The sequence below is a fragment of the Ictalurus furcatus genome, chromosome 3, assembly GCF_023375685.1.
Source record: "Ictalurus furcatus strain D&B chromosome 3, Billie_1.0, whole genome shotgun sequence".
Classification (NCBI taxonomy): Eukaryota; Metazoa; Chordata; class Actinopteri; order Siluriformes; family Ictaluridae; genus Ictalurus; species Ictalurus furcatus.
In genome coordinates this window covers 21,681,253-21,698,191 of record NC_071257.1, presented here as the reverse complement: position 1 = coordinate 21,698,191, position 16,939 = coordinate 21,681,253, and the positions used below count along the sequence as shown (strand labels likewise).

Sequence of the window (16,939 nt, the reverse complement as noted above, 5' to 3'; positions counted from 1 at the left end):
AAGAGCAATGAACTGGGTAAGAGCTTCTGTTATTTTTACTGCCCGTGGGTTGTCTCTGGACGTTTTCTCTCGCTTCTCCAGTGTTTGCTGCAAAGTTGGTTGTTGCTGTTTCCCGCTGCTAGCATTAGCAAACTCTTTGCACTCGGTGTTATGTTTGTTCTTTAGATGTTTAATCAAATTGCTTGTGTTAAATGAGCTATTTTTTACCCCTCCTCTTGACAGTTTAGCAGAGCATAGTTTGTGGTCTGCTCTACCTTTATCATCACATATCTTAAAATATCTCCAAATTGCTGATATTGCTCCTCTTCCGACTACCTGCTCAACTGACAAGAGGTTAGGCTATGTCACGTTGTCATAAAGTGGTATCGGTGCAGTTGTATTGGGGTAGTTTTACAAGTACGAGTACATGAGCACAGTATTGGGCCAACACCCAAGTACTGGTATCGGTGCATCCCTAGTTCAGACTGCATCACACATTACATGTATATACCAATTGTATTAATTCTTAGCTCTTGGGAAAATTTCCCTGTGTAATGAATGACTTCAAATCTATGTAAATATACTAGTCTGATCCAGCAAACAATTCGCCGTAGAATATCCGCTTAGAGCCATTACATTTAGAGGCTTCGTTTCGCCGTAGAATATCCACTTAGAGCCGTTACATTTAGAGGCTTCGTTTCGCCGTATACTATCCACTTATAGCCATTACATTTAGAGGCTTTGTTTCGCCATATAAGATCCGCTTAGAGCCGTTACATTTCGAGGCTTCGTTTCGACGATAAAATGCGTATAAAAGTGTCTCCGTTTTATGGCTTGAAAGCGGCTTGATTATACGTCATATCGACGGTAATCTTTGCGACTTTTCACCGACTATTCTACGTCAAATTGTTTGCTGGGATCATATCACAGCAAACAAGTGACTACATTTCCCATCCTGCACTGTGGCCTACAAACATGGCCACCATGGACTTCAACTCATTCATTCAAATCGTACACCTGCATCCAATCTCACACACAATCACACCACAGTTTAAAAGGACTTTCTAGGCATTCACTCTTTGCGAAGTAGTAGTGTTATCACCGTACCAGGCATTTATACCCTGTTCCTCGGTTTGTTTCATGTTCCTTGATCTTGTTCCTTGTCTCAATTCTTGCCATGGCTAGTTTATGCCATATATATATATATATATATATATATATATATATATATATATATATATATGTGTGTGTGTATATATGTATATGTATATATGAGATGCACCGATGTATCAGCTGAGATGAGGTATCGGCGGATAAAGATGGGTAAAAACATCCGATGATCAGGGCCGATTATATCCTGTCAATCAAAAGAGGGCGGGAAAACACATCAATTTAATGCTGTGTGTAAAAATGATGTCTCTTGTGTGGAATGATGACAAAACTGCAGTTTGTAAACTATGCACCGCTAAAATTTTACACCGGAAGTGAGTAGCAGTGAAGCGGTGTCGAGTCTAATTTTTAGAAATCAGTAAAGGGCCAGTACACCATTGAAAGATTTAAATGAAGATGAGTTACAAAAAAGTATATATTGCTGATACGACCCCTGTCTAGGGTCAAGGTGTAACATAAAAATTATAAAGAAAAATCATAATCAGAAATAATGAGGTTGACACACGCGTCTTTCAAGTCTTCGATACCTTGCAAATTTAATGATTGCAAGAAAGAAAAAAAAATAATCCAAAACAAACAGAATCACTCCAAAAGCAAATGTCTTCAGGGCTGGGCAAGGCCAAAATAGTAAACAGAACAGTCGCTATCTTGCCCCGTATCAATTTAAATAACCTAACAAAAAAAAAGGTAGTTCAAAAGAAAATACAGAGTCTAATCTGACTCTCTACCTGAATCAAAAACAGCGAACAAAAGATAGACCCAAAAATAAATGGCACCCAACCCCTAGAGCTTTCGTGATAGTTAGAGAAGAAATATTTACAATAGAAGATATATTTACAAATAAGGCGTTCACTCAGCCACAACACAAGACAAGTCACGGGAATAGGAAAACACAATATCCTACCACTACTTCTTTCACTCGTACACAATACAACAAGCCAACGATTTCACTCAAACACCAAGAAAACATTCGCTGCTCAATCATACCAACACAATCACAGACACACCATACATCCGTATTCCTGCCGACATAACATAACTTCTTTCCTTTAAAAAGACGCCCAATCTTCTCCTCTCCAATCCCTGTGCACCACGTCAGCATGTCCAATTAGGGCGGCGCAACCCGTGAGAGCAAAACAGGGGGAGGGAGAGAGAGAGAGAGAGAGAGAGAGAGAGAGCGAGAGAGAGAGAGAGAGAGAGCGAGAGAGAGAGAGAACACACCAGCACAATACGTCTCCTGACGTAACAATTGCACAGAAAAATAGATTTGTAGAGTAGTATGTGTCATATGCAGTTAATGTTAATATGAGTTAATATCACCAAAAAAAAAGGTTTATATTATATATTACCAGTTTGATGTTCAATGATGAAGTAGAAATGCTTTTGTTTGTGGTGAGTGAATGTGAAGCCTAACAGGAGTTTTTTAGAATTCAGTCAATGTTAATATGAATTAATAACATTCAATAAGTTAAGAAATCTTACTTTAATCTTCAGAATTATGGAATTAATTATTATTAATTTAAAAGAAGGTATAAAAGGCAGAACTATCGGTATCGGCTGAGAAATTTAGTATCGGTGCATCTCTACTATATATATACATATTTATTTATTCATTGGGGTGCCAGTAATTGTTGCCCACACATATTTAACAACACCCTGTCCAGGGTGTACCCTGCCTTGTGCCCGATGCTCCCTGGGATAGGCTCCAGGTTTCCCCGTGACCCTGAAAAAGGATAAGCGGGATAGAAGATGGATGGACATATTTAACAAAGTTTTTTTTTTTTGTAAATCTGTGCTGCGTTTGCCATTATGAGAGCAGAGTATTTTTGTGATTTTTTTTTTAAAAAAAAGATCAAAGGGTTCAACAATAATGACAATTTTTCACAGCCACCTTTGCTCATATTTACCAAAGGTGCCAATATTAATGGAGGGCACTGTAATAAGACCTTTGTGTGATTTATGAAGAATAACAATAAGCGTGGGAACTATTGGGGCGGGGGGCAGGGGGGATCACACAGGTCATCAACAGTAAAACCAGTAAGAAATTTTTTTATTTCTAAAATGGAACTTTAATATTGACCTGGATAAATAAGTACTGTATGACTGTTTGACTGAAAATAAGATTAATGTACAGTACATTTTTCCATCATTGTTGTTTGCCACCAAATAATTAACAATAAACACTGAATGGCTATTTGATTGAAAGAAAAGTGTGGTTTCCGTCTTTTGCACAGTGCTGTACATGCGTAAAGCTTTCACTGGGCACCGTACATGCAGTCTTTTGGGCTCCTCCGAATCAAACAGAAGAGGATAGATGGGCAGCCGATCAAACACCAGTGAACTGTACTTCATGTTCAAAACCTTACACAGGCCACATTAACGTACAACTTTACATTACTTGCATTAGACATGGCATAGAGATCACCCACTAAGGCTGCACAATTAATCAGATATCGATTGCGATTACGATTTTGACTGCCCAGGATTAAATGAACATGATCGACTGCCATATTAACGTTTAAAGTTCGTCCTCTGCTAAAACTCCACTGCAGATCAAATCAAGCGCTTCCTACACTTACAGCCTATCACCATAGAGTGGCGCGTCATTTTGTAGTGCCAAAACCCTGAAACGGTGTTAGCATTTTAGTGCTGGAGCTGCCAGCTTCGCTTCGAGCTCCAGCGCTTTGCGCGAGGAGAAATCATGATGATGCTAAATGGCACTACAGAGGTTGTCGGGGACATTAAACGTCATCACGCCGAACGGGGAAAAACTTTGCAGATAAACTCAGGGCTCTACAATGGGACCATTTCACTCGCATTTGTGACTGAAAAGTATTTTGTGCGACTGTGAATAAATATTTCGGCGCACCGTGCGAGTGACCTGTTTGGAGTTGTAGAATACAATCGGAATAAAAACTACAGGAAGTCCAAAATGCATCTACACTGCGCAACAGTTACTTTCACACTGCTTTTCATCACCTCAGTCAACCGAATAAGTGTGGAAATACTGCAGTGAAGCCATTATGATGAAGAGAGTAACTCTGTACATCATCTGCTTCAACTTCCCGATCTCACAACCACCATCTTTTATTGATCCCGCAAAATGACCCGAACTTGCACCTGCTCGTGTAGACACAGCGGCTTCGCACGGAGTAAATTAATAATAATGCTAACGCTACAAGTTGGGTTTAATTCAAAATTCTTTATTAAAAATTCCTCACCCATCATAAAGAAGACTAGCAACTGTTCGGTCTGTAAACATACAGTACACTGCCGCTCTCCTTCACTAACGATAATTCACTTCATTTAAACTCACGGTTGCCAGATATCACTAGAAAAGTCAACACCAGTTTCCATGTTTTGATTTAATCCCCCCAAAATATTATCAGCGGACATGGAACACTGTACTGGGGGAGCCAATCTAAAACTGATAAACAAACAAAAATAAAACTACTAAAATGTAAAGATAGAAAATGTGCTTAGTTATAAATAAATCATTTAATATAAAAAAATAGATATTATAATAACTTCATTACATATAAATAAAATGAGAAATTAAATAATGTTTAATTACTATGGGTTGTATTTAATATCAATTTGACATTAAGCTTAGTAGGCTATTCCCTTAGAAGGCTATTAGCCTTTTTCCTAATATGGATCATGTTTGTGTTAGTCTACTTTTAATTAGGACTGTCTATTGTTTTTAAGATATTTAAAAATAAATATATTATGCTTGTTTATTTATCAATTAACCAACAGTATTTATCATTGCTATTATTTTAATTCAATTAACAGTGACCATGAGCAGAGAGCTTACATTTAACTGTTTATGACAGACCTCCTGATTAAAGTTTAAACAAAAATAGATTGGTATCTGGATCAATATTGGCTGTAAAACTCCTGATCGGTGCATCCCTAATGGACACCATTACACTAAATCACTTTGCATCTGGCGGGTAAATGAACTCACCCAATCACATCCTATATAAGATTATTCAGATATATACACAATATACACAGAGCGGGTCAAGAACTGACTCCAGCCCAGAACCATGACAGTGGAAAATGTCTAATAGTGTACCTTTAAATATATTTAAGAGGAGCAGACTTCAAAGACTGAACATTGAGGTTTATTGTATTTGTTTACAAGGTGGAACAGGTTAACAGTTGTTTTTTGCATACAGTCTGTAAAATTAACTGAAAATATTCAATTTAGTTTATCAGAAGGTAAATTAATTTGTTATGGCTCACACTATGTTCCTAAATTCTGTCATAAATGACAAGCTCAAGTTTTCTCATGCCTACTTGTGTTATATTGTGGCATGATTAAACTTAATAAATGTGAAAGTGCAATAAAAATATATTGTCACTAAAATCAATGAATAATCGTGATAAATAATCTATTATTGATCAAAATAATATTGATCAAAATAATCAGGATTATCATTTTGGCCATAATCGTACAGCCCTATCACCCACAATGCTTTGCTGATGCTAAAGCAAGGAGAAATGCTGTTTTGTAAGAGAGTACTGATGTCCACTGACTCTAGGGGGTCAAAGAGGGAACCACATAGTGCCAGGGGTAAATCCAATGAGGAGGCGATCGCTCAGCAATAAGCTTCAGATGATACACACACTTTATTATGCATGAGGATGAGCCCTTCATTGCATTATTATTTTTTAATTTTATTATTATTGTTGTTGTTGTTGTTGTTGTCTTGTTTATGTTTAAGATTAATCTCTGTGTGATTTTGTAACAAGGGTCTAGTGGACTGAAAATGTTTTTTGTTCATACTTGATTAAAGACATACAAAAATATCCACACACTAATATTGTAAGTCTGTGGAATTTTTTTCTTTTTGAATACCTTAAATCTGGAGTGTGAGGTTTGGTGGTGTTGTTGTTGTTGTTGTTAGCTGTTTACATTCAACCTAGCTGTTTACCTTCAAAAAGGCAAATGTCTAAAAAAAATTCTAGAATGCGGTGATATCACAGCGTTCAAATGACAACCTCTACGGTGATTGAACTTATAACCGGAACATTCTGGTAGAAATTCACTGTTTGGACATTTGCGCCGCCATCAGCATTTCAGTGTTTCAGTGGTTCAGTGGTAAGTATCCTTACAACATTTTATTGATTTCTAATTTAATGATTTCATTTTTAAACTGCTAGCCTATTACACAAACAAATAATAAGACTGCTCATTGTTAAACTATAAGCTTATCATCATACTGCTAGGCTTAAGCGCTGTAGGCCTATGCTTTTCTTACATTTCAGATTTACAGGGGTGAAAGTAATGGTTAGTTTACATTTTACTTAAACTTGTCATTAAAATAGTAGGTTTCAGTAGCTTTTTATAACATGATTATGGGTTAATACAAGAAGTGTTAACCATCTGTAGAAACCTTGATCAACTCTTTTGGAAAGAAAGTAGGCTAATCGTGTTGGACGAAATATTCAGTCTGCAGTTCAGTGGGGTTTATTGCTTTTGTCAATTTTCTTTTAGTTTCTACGTGAAATCATCAGTTCTAGTTTCCAAATGGCTACTACACTCTATGTTGGCGATCTTCACCCTGATGTGACCGAGTCCATGCTCCTGGAGAAATTCAGCTCTGTCGGGCAAGTTCGTAATCTCCGCCTCTGCTTGAACACCGGCACATCACTCCAATACGCTTTTATCAACTTTCAGCATCGAGCCGATGGTAATACAAACATCTCTAACACACTGTAACAGTATTCCCTACCCTACTTCATATATTGTTTTGTTATCTGACCACCTGACACTAAGTAAAAATGACTACATACAGTATAAAGATGCTGGCCTAGTAACATTCTAGCGTTAAGTAGATTTGAATGTTTCTTTGATATCTAAAATAATACTACTATGTTGTGTCCTCTAGTTAAAAAGTGGTCTCTTTATAGTTTCTACATAACTGAAATTATAAGAGAAATGAAGCTGTAAGCTGATATGAATACTTAGTCCAAAAAAAAAAAGGATTTGAAGGAAAAATCACAGCATGTGCAGTCTCATGAACACTTTTGATGGAAAAGTGAATAAAGAACAATAATACAATGTTATAATTGATATATAACCAGCAAGTGTACATCATTATTATTATTATTATTTTTTAGATTTATTAGTAAAATAATAAGGTCAAGTGTATGGAATACTGAAGTGTTTGGTGTATACTGCACTCTTGTAATAGACCTCTGTAACTTTGATGTTAAAAAGCTGTAATTCACTTTGTTCTCTCAGCTGAGCGCGCTTTGGAGCTGCTCAATTTCGACATCCTTTTGGGTCAGACCATGCGCATCATGTGGTCCCAGAGTGACTCATCCCTCAGAAACAGCAACAAGGGAAATATCTTTATCAAGGGCCTGGAGAAGTCCATTGACAGCATGGCCCTTTACGATACTTTCTCCACCTTCGGCAACATCCTCTCATGCAAGGTTTGAACTCTGGGCTATATGGTTGTTAATAACTTCCTAAAACTAAAGTCTTCAATTAGGTATCTTTGACATAAGTTCTGTCTGTTGACGGATGTGCCTCTCCTGAAGGTGGTGTGCGATGAAAATGCGTCCAAGGGATACGGATATGTGCACTTTGAGAGTGCCGAGGCTGCCGAGGCTGCCATCAAGAGGCTGAATGGCATGCTCTTTAATGACCACTACGTGTAAGTCATGTGGAAATCACTACAATGTATACACCTGATTCATTTCCTTTGATTTTGTTTTTATATGTGTATAACTAAATGTATTTAATAGTTGTTGAAAACATTATATGGTTATATAGTTATAATTTGCTCATACATCACACATCTGAATACAGGAAAATTCTTAAATGTTCTAAATATAGATTAAATCCAACAACTGTCTCAATAAAATGTTTACATAATAATAGTAATAATAATAATATAGTGCTGTTGCAGTGTGATGTAGTGTGATTCAGCATTGTGCAAAGAGTTTAACAAAATAATTTAATAGAAAAAAGACTACACCTCCTTTATTGGGACTGACAGGCTCAAAGGTCACTAAACTAGGTATAAAGTCAACATTTGTGTTCTGATATAGGCTCTAACAGCAGTGTCTCGATGTGTTATAGGTTTATCACACACTTCAAGTCCCGCCAGGAGCGCCAAGAGCAGAAGAAGAAAGAGAGACATCCTAAACCTCAACATAAGTTTGAGCAGGTACACACACACACACACACACACACACACACACACACAGAGTAGATGTTGACTTTGCCCTCTGTTTTGTAGTGTGTGAACCTGTGTCTGAGGAATCTGGATGTCTCTGTGGATGACGAGCGTCTACATAAAGAGTTCTCACCTTTTGGAACCATCATCTACGCAAAGGTAACTGACAATTAAATAATCCCTAAAATGTTTTAATTTCCTAATAACCTGTGTCCACAGTTTTCCTCATGATTAGCCACATTAGCAGTTTATCCTAATCCTCACTGTCTTCTACAGGTCATGAAGACCAATGGCTACACTGGAGGGTTTGGGTTTGTGCGCTTCTCCTCTCCGGAGGAAGCCACAAAGGCCATGAGCGAGCTGCAGGGAAGGATGCTGGACAGAAGGGCGCTGCACATCCGTCCGATTCAGCGCAAAGAGGAGAGACAGGCTTCTCTCTCCAGTCAGGGGACACAGGCTGCCCAAAAGCCTGTAGTAAACCACCATCAACCTGCACCCCCCTATGACAAAATCATGGATGCTATTCCTCAGGTACAAACTAAAATTATTATAAAGCCTTTAGTTTCAGTATCATCAGCTTTTAACTACAGACCCAATATTCTTCTCTTAAGCTACTCCAGCTAGCTAAAGTTACCACAAAAGTTTATTGCTAGCTCGATAGAGGAGCTAACTGAAAGAAGGTGACATAAATGTGTAAATGACTGTGTGTTACAGGCTCAGAACTCCACTGACAATATCACAAGCATCCATCAAGTCAAGCCTCATCCAAGTACACACAGGGCTATGCAGGACTTCCAGCTGCAGAGTGAGTCACATCTGTCTGTTTGTATGTCATTGTTGCTTATGTTACACAGTGTGTGCTCCAAACTGTCCACGGCTGTTTCACAAACCACATCCTACTCTACTAATGGGTGTGTTATCTTGCTAGATTAGGGTTTAGCAGCCTATTACTGAACCCTGCCTCTGGCTACAACCCAAACTGCTAGTATACAAAAAATTTGTCAGAACAGATTCCTTATAGGAGTTAGTATTAGCCTGCTACTTAGATACCTGACCATTTCCTGTGGCTGTGTTAAAAACAGCATCCTGCTTCTGTGTTATGGTGCTATATTATTTAGAATAGTGAAATGCATTTTGAGGCAGTTTTTGTAGCAGTTATAAACTCTAACCAGCTAGCTAACAAGTAGCTTTCACCACAAATGTACGATTTTGACCTACTACTTAGCACAGTTGAATGTGGTTAAGGATGCAGCCTGTGACTGTTAGATTGACACTCTTTGGATGAAATCGTCTCATCGTATTTTCTGTATGTAGGTTTCCAGAACAGGCCAATCAGGTGGTAGATATGGCTAAAAACAACCAAACTACAGTCACGGACGCTGTTCCAGCTGTAGTTTCGGCTGCAGTTCCCACTGCAGCTAAAGCTGTACCACCTACAATACCGACTGCGAGTATAAAAGCTTCTGGATTTTGCTGCAAGTCTCCAGAAGAACCATGGCTGGTTTTGCAAGATGCTCAATAAAACTTACCAGCTAATTTCCTTATAAAACTGCACAAATTGTACCAGAAGCTACTATTTTTATTTTTATTTGAAAAAAATTTTGTCACACCAAATATTGACTTTGTTTCATTTACTACTGTTTACTGCTCTTTAATGTATTTTTTTTTATGTAGAAACCTTTTAATTTCATTATTTTGAAGGCATCCTTGCTCTACAGCATTTCTTTGCATGTGCATAAAACTTTTGCATAGTATTACACATATGTAAATAAATATATATAGATACATACATACATATTTATTTATTTATTTATTTATTTATTATTTGTATTTTTTCCCCCTCCCAGATAGCCTTTAAGAACGCCTTGGCAAAAGAATGACATATTGAAATAATTCTCATGGCTGAATTGGTAAGCTGGACTTTCGAATTCTTGCAATGGACTTTAACAGGAAACATCACACACAACACTGTTGCCAAACAAATTCAAAAAGATTGGAAGTATTGTGGACCAACCAAGAAGTAGATGTCCACAAACATCCAGAAGGCACAACTGATGTGGTTCTGGCAAACATAGTCTGGATGGAGTCATGTATGGAGACTTTTGGGACACCGTGTATTTGCTTGAAAGAGTTTTCCTAAAGTTTCCAATTTCTATTGATTTTCTAGCAAAATGATTACATATAAATATTTTAGATTTAGAAGAAGAAGACAAAATAGAAGAAACTCAGTTAAAATTCATGTAAAATTAATTTAGGGATGTGTCTGGATGAAATGGAGTAAGTTGTTTTGGTAACAATAATGAGTAACAGGACAGCATGACGTGTTCTCTTCACCCAGCCCAATTCTCCTGAGATTAGAGAAAGAAGAACTAGGATACTATACATGCAGTCAGCACTTCTAAGGAGAGTAAACTGAAATAGAAAAATAATAAAATATTCCATAATAAGCACAGGAGGATTAAACACCCAGCGTGTATCATTTTACATTGCAGAGGGGAATTTTTTTTATCCATAACTCCAACATTGAGTAAGTGACAAAATGGCGAAATTATTTTCCCTTATTTCATGAATATGTATGAATCCAATCTGACTACGACAGAGAATAGAAAAAAAAGCATGATGCTCAAGGGCACACATCAAGGAGAAAGAGTACATAGCTTAGAAAGGCAGAACATTTATAGAATATATGGTTAATAACTTTCAATAACACGAATTAGTGCATTCGAGAAAAGTCTTATATTTTCATGCCTGTGGTCATGTGTGAAGTCAGAACATAACATAATGTTATGGACAGTGGTGTAATTCATATTAATACATTACAGAGGATAGCAATCGCTCTTCTACTAATAGCTGCTGATTATAGTAGACCCTGCATTTTTCTGTGCGCTCTCATTCACTATTCTACAAATTTTGTCAAGGACAATTCCTGTTGTAGTGACAGATAGACAGGTGATAAATTAAAAGAAAAACAAATACAGTAAGGTGTTGGGCCTCTATGAGGCACAAGAACAGCTTCAGTACACCTTGACATAAGATAAGTCTACATAAACACCTTTCTTCCAAAAGCCTTAAACTGATGAGTAAGGAAAATACTGATGTGGAGTGATGCCCATGTCCTCGTGCGAGTTCACAAGAAGAATTTCTGAATGGATACAGGTCCATCTGTTGAGGTAACTCTTCTACATCATGAGATGGCTCGCAGAACCAGAATCTGTCACCCCTTTTGGTAGTAATGTCTCAGTAGGTAAGGCTCTGGGTTACTGATCAGAAGGTCGGGGTTCAAGCCCCAGCACCCCAAGCTGATACCTTGAGCAACGCCCTTATCCCTTTCTGCTCCAGGGACACTGTATCATGGCTGACCTTACGCTCTGACCTCTCAACTTACTAACAAGCTGAGATATATGAAGAAAAGAATTTAACTGTGCTGTAATGTATATGTGACAAATAAATGCTTCTTCTTTAAAAGATATTCATATATCATTTTATATCTTTACATTCATAACGCCTCACCTGATGTTTTGATGATGTAGTAGAGAGCACTGTCTAACACATTGCTCCAAAATCTGTTGACTTGAAAAAACATAGCAAATTATTAACCTCATTTTCATACTCAAACCATTCACTGAGCCCTCATTCACTGTAGATATGGTTATTGTCATTCTACAAGAGAGAACACCCTTCAGGATAGAAATGTGTCGTAATTACATAAACATATCACATCCAGCACTGATATTCTCATTCACATGAGAATAGTTACACTTCTGTTTTTTCTTATACTATGTATGGCACTAATGCAAGATGTTTTGACATCAATTTCTCTATTTGCTGATATTTTCCCACAAATCTAAATGCAGATGTCACTTTAGTCACTGTTCCTATTGCAACACAGCCAACTGAGCAGCCTTGTGATTGAATCTCCTGCAATTCACACTGCAATAATAAACTATCTTTCAAAGTCACCTAGAATTTTTCCTCTTGAACCCTTGATCTAAAATCGAGGTCAGGTGGGGTTTTTTTTTTTCTTTTCATTTCCCACCCAGCAAGTAGCTCCTCAAACACATTGGTAAAAATTAATCTAATCTCATATAGAAACTCAAACCTTACAACCCTCAACCACACATACATTTATTACTGTTTATTTATTTCCCCATTAAAATATGTGTTGTTCTGATTCTGATATCACTTATGTCAGTGTTGTTCTTAAATCTAGCTCTTCATTTCCTGCTGAGAAAAACAGCACCAGACACAAACATTCAGTTCCCCATTATATGAGAAAGAAGATGTTAAGGGAAGATGGACAACAGGAACCCAGGTGTGTGTAAGTAGGCCATTCTTTGATCCTTGGTGGAGTCCATGTCTCGATGACTTGTGTCCTAAATTACCTGTGGTCTGATGTATGCTTAAACATCTCCTCTAATATATTAATCTACAAATCCAAAAGGAGCTTCACATTAGGAAGATAAGAGGTAGTTAGTTCAGTGGTTAGAGCTATTGACTGGTATCATTTACTGATGAAATGGAGGATCATAAAAAGTTCCCAGTAGGTCTTCGGGATCAGGTTTATTTTCAAAGATTGTGTGGTTAAAATCTCCAGGATGTAATAGCAACACAGAGATATAAAGCTCTCTTTTTGAAACCCGCAAGAGCCTGATTCTATGTGAGTGCGATTGTGTGTAAAGAGTGTCAGAGATCTCAATGTAAGCTGAGTCTGATGTGAAGGTGTGAAAAGCAAGCAGTTATGAACTGTTGTTTTCAAGTGGCTTGTTTTGCCTTCATGGTAGTTTTCTAGCACCTGGTGTCCTGGTGAATGCACACTAATTACCTTTTGTATACCTGACCTGTAAGATAAAGTGCACAACTGTGAATGACATGGAAAATGTGACAATATGTAGAGGACACAATTAACCTAACATACAAAACAACAGCGTGAGAAAGCAAAGGGCATAGTCCTCAGCCCTGTTACCTTAGTCCTTTTTTCTCTCTTTCTATGGCATTTGTTTAAATGCTACAGCCCTCCACTTTCATTTTAGCCTTTTTGTTAAAAACCTATTTCTTTTTCACATTAATACACATCTTTACCATGAGCATATATCCACATGCATAGGAATTTAAATGACCATATATTTCTATCACACACATGATGGATACATTTGTAAAGAACATGTGAGTCTGTCTGTACGTGTAATATACATGCCTCTAATCAATCTAATGTACACAGACGGCTTTAAGTGTGGATAAAGACTTTGACTTGGTTTGCAGCTCAGCAGTAAGATGCAGTGGTTTGGGCTGTGGGCTGAATTCAAAGGAAACATGACCTAAATACAGTCCCCACTACATATGTGCTGTACATACTTACTAAGATGAGCCAGAGAACCATTGGCTGAATACATGTAGGAATACTAAGAGTAACCTACAGTGACCTAAGGTTCTATCTCCCATTCATTCTTAACTGAAATAGAACCTTATAATACTGCGCATGTGTTATACATAACAATAGTGTTTTACATAGTGTTTATACATTCATAGTAAAGCACATTCAAAAGCATATTCAAATAGGCAGGGTGGAGCAGCAGGTAGCCTTGCCACCTCACAATTCCAGTTTGATCCTGAGCTCAGGTTATTGTCTTGTGGTATTTCACATGTTCTCCCTGTGTCTGTGTGGGTTTCTGGTTCTCAGATTTCCTCCCACCTCCCAGAAACATGCCGATGGATGGATTGGTGACTCTAAATTGCCACTAGGCTTGAATAAGTGCACAAATGTGTGTATGCATGCATGGTGCCTTGTGATTGACTGGAATCCCATCCACTGTATGACAGGATAGATCCACCATGACCCTGAGCAGGATAAAGCAGTCACTGTAGATGAATGCATGAATGAATGAATGAAAGTACTGTATGTCCTTCTTTAACACTATTTCTTCTTAGCCTACAATTTCTCCCTTCCCTCAGAAGAGTCAGAACCTAATGGGGGTTAAAGGGGAAAGCTAGTTGCCTAGAGCTTAACCACTTTTTCCGTTCATGCTGAAATGTTCCAGAGCTATTTATATGAAGACTTACAAGGCAAGTAATTAACTTTCTGTGAGTTAGTGTTGCATACATATTTCTTTTAACTTTTAAAGATGTTAAAGAAGTTCATTTTCCCCTAACTTATTAAAATAAGTAAATTCTTCCAGATGGATTGAAGCACTAACTAAGAGAAGTACTAAATATCCAGTACATGAGATAAGTAAAGAAACTACTAATGGCACTCATTTTGTGAAAATGCACTCTAGGCATTTATTTCAATAATATAATATGCAATAGACCTTCTATTTACATAAACAAACCAAAACCCATAAAGCATGTTCTATAGAGCCTGATCAAAGGCTTGTTGGAGGGAATAAATATTGGCTTACTGGCACAAAATTATAACACAGATGCACCTGTGCGATCTGGACAATGCATCACTAATAGCACATCAAAACACAGGCAGACACACAAACACACACACACATACACACAGACACACAGAGAAAGGGTGGAGCATAGATCACAAGCATCAGATGAAAGGTGTTGAAGACAAGAGAGATGCCTCATGGACTAGATACAATGGTTACTTATATGAGTTTCGAAGTGCTAAATGTTATGACAAATCTAGCAACAAAATCAAAAAGAAACCATGTGTTTTAACTGTGACATCATCTATTGTGATGATCTGTGTCTATATTGTGAATAATCACCAAAAGCATTACATAAGGCCCAGAAGCCTCTCATGATAATCCAAGTGATTCCATTTTTCATGGTCAATCTAGGATCCTCTAAATGCTGGACCTCTGAGATTATACACAATCTGTCCTGCAGCACTGTACCATGGTTTAATCTGATGAGCTCGCCACTCACTCCTCTCTTTTTCCTTCGGCAAAGTGCATTATTGTCCCCACACGGCCCAGGCATTAAGCACCTTAGTCTGCGGAACAATGTGAGCAGGGTGTAGGACTGATGCAGCTCTTGCTGAGTGGGGTCAGAATGGAAAAGTACACAGTGAGTCTAGACTACAGTGTTTCTATATGGAAAACATATACCTAGGGATGTGTTTTCTTATCATATGAAACATGCTTGTAAAGCAGAGAATATACAAGTCATGCAAACAAAACAAAGAATTAGCACTCAGTATATTTGCAAACTCATACTGTTAATGTTGTATTTTTGTCTTTTTTACTGTATTCTAAAACCTGAAAATGTAAAGTCCCTGATTTTATTCATTTGTAATAGTCACACACTCTAAACTGTTCCTTGGCACTACTAAAATTGAAATGTATCATTGTTGTGCCAGTAAAGCATGTTGAAATAAATTAATTACTGGTAGACAATTTGTAAATGGTCATTCTTTTTGAATGGTTCTTTCATTCTAGCTAAAAAATGTTCATATAGACACAATAACGGTATAAACCATTGATCAACACTGTAAAAATAAAGTTTAATTTACTATAAAAGTATAATTTAAGACAATTAAGGGACTAATAGTTTGGACTCTGGTTTCCTCCCACCTCCCAAAAACATGTCAGTGGGTGGATTAGCTGCGGTAAATTTCCCCTAGGTGTGAATGTACAGTATTTATGTATATGTGTGTGTGTGTGTGTGTGTGTGTGTGTGTGTGTGTGTGTGTGAGTGAGTGTATGTGTGCCTGTGCTTGTGTGTGTGCACATTGTAACAGGCAATGGACTGGCAACCCATCCACTGTGTAGTCCTGAGGGTGGAGTACCTTAAAGACCACTTATTATGCTTTTTCAGATATTACCTGTCATGTAGTGCGTTATAGCTGTTTGTGAATGTAAAAAGTTCTGGACTCCCAAAAGAAAGAACCGATTCTGAAGTGAGTCGTCAGTAATTCCAGACTTACTTCCTGTACAAAGGTTTGTAGGTTTGTAACAAAAAACCCACGTCTGGTCTTCATTGGCTACTTGCAAACAACGTGTACTTTGACCTGCTCTCAAACATTACAGTTGAGGTTGCGTCCTGAAAGAGTTGGGTTCATGTCTAGAAGATGTTTTCTGCGCTGCGAAAGCAAAACCACTTTGCATGGACTCCCAAAGGATGAGGATGTAAAGTGTCAGTGATTAGAATTCATTTTAAAACGATACCACAGCAGTTCAACTCCGACCTTCGTTTGGGTCCCCACTGATGATTGCTTCTCAAATATAGCTGATGTCAGCACGGGATTTGCGAAGCTACATACTACATACAAACTTACCACTGAGAACCGTCTTGTTCTCGTCGTGCTTGCGATGGTGGTTCGAGTCGATCCTCCGATGTATCACTACCGTACTCAGGCTCAAATTGATAAGGTAAAACCGACAACATTATTACTGAGCTGAAATTAAGATGTGGTGATAGGTGTTTCCTTTCCAACAAGCACTGTAAGTGGTAGACCAATCACAACAGACTGGGACATCTGACCAATCAGAGCAGAGTAGGCTCTCTGAAAGGAGGAGTTTGGATCCTTGAGTCATTTGTGACAGTGAGAAAAAAAGAGGTGATGCTGCAATGTAAATTATTAGAAAATTAAAGTGTTTTTTGACCTTGGATGCATGTAAACCTATTGTATGAGACCT

General features: G+C 37.7%; 1 protein-coding gene and 1 non-coding gene across 2 annotated transcripts; both read left to right on the top strand.

Moving 5' to 3' along the window:
* Positions 1–6,546: 6,546 nt before the first annotated feature.
* LOC128605023 (embryonic polyadenylate-binding protein A-like) lies at positions 6,547–10,002 on the top strand. The gene is made up of 8 exons (XM_053620130.1): positions 6,547–6,851; positions 7,406–7,599; positions 7,708–7,823; positions 8,252–8,339; positions 8,412–8,507; positions 8,625–8,879; positions 9,063–9,153; positions 9,663–10,002. The coding sequence occupies exons 1-8, from the start codon at positions 6,689–6,691 to the stop codon at positions 9,689–9,691; spliced, it is 1,032 nt and encodes a 343-aa protein (XP_053476105.1). The 5' UTR covers positions 6,547–6,688; the 3' UTR covers positions 9,692–10,002.
* Positions 10,003–11,411: 1,409 nt separating this feature from the next.
* On the top strand, positions 11,412–11,566 carry LOC128606189 (U12 minor spliceosomal RNA). Its single transcript, XR_008385647.1, has one exon. It is a non-coding gene; the product is annotated as a U12 minor spliceosomal RNA (small nuclear RNA).
* Positions 11,567–16,939: the final 5,373 nt, after the last annotated feature.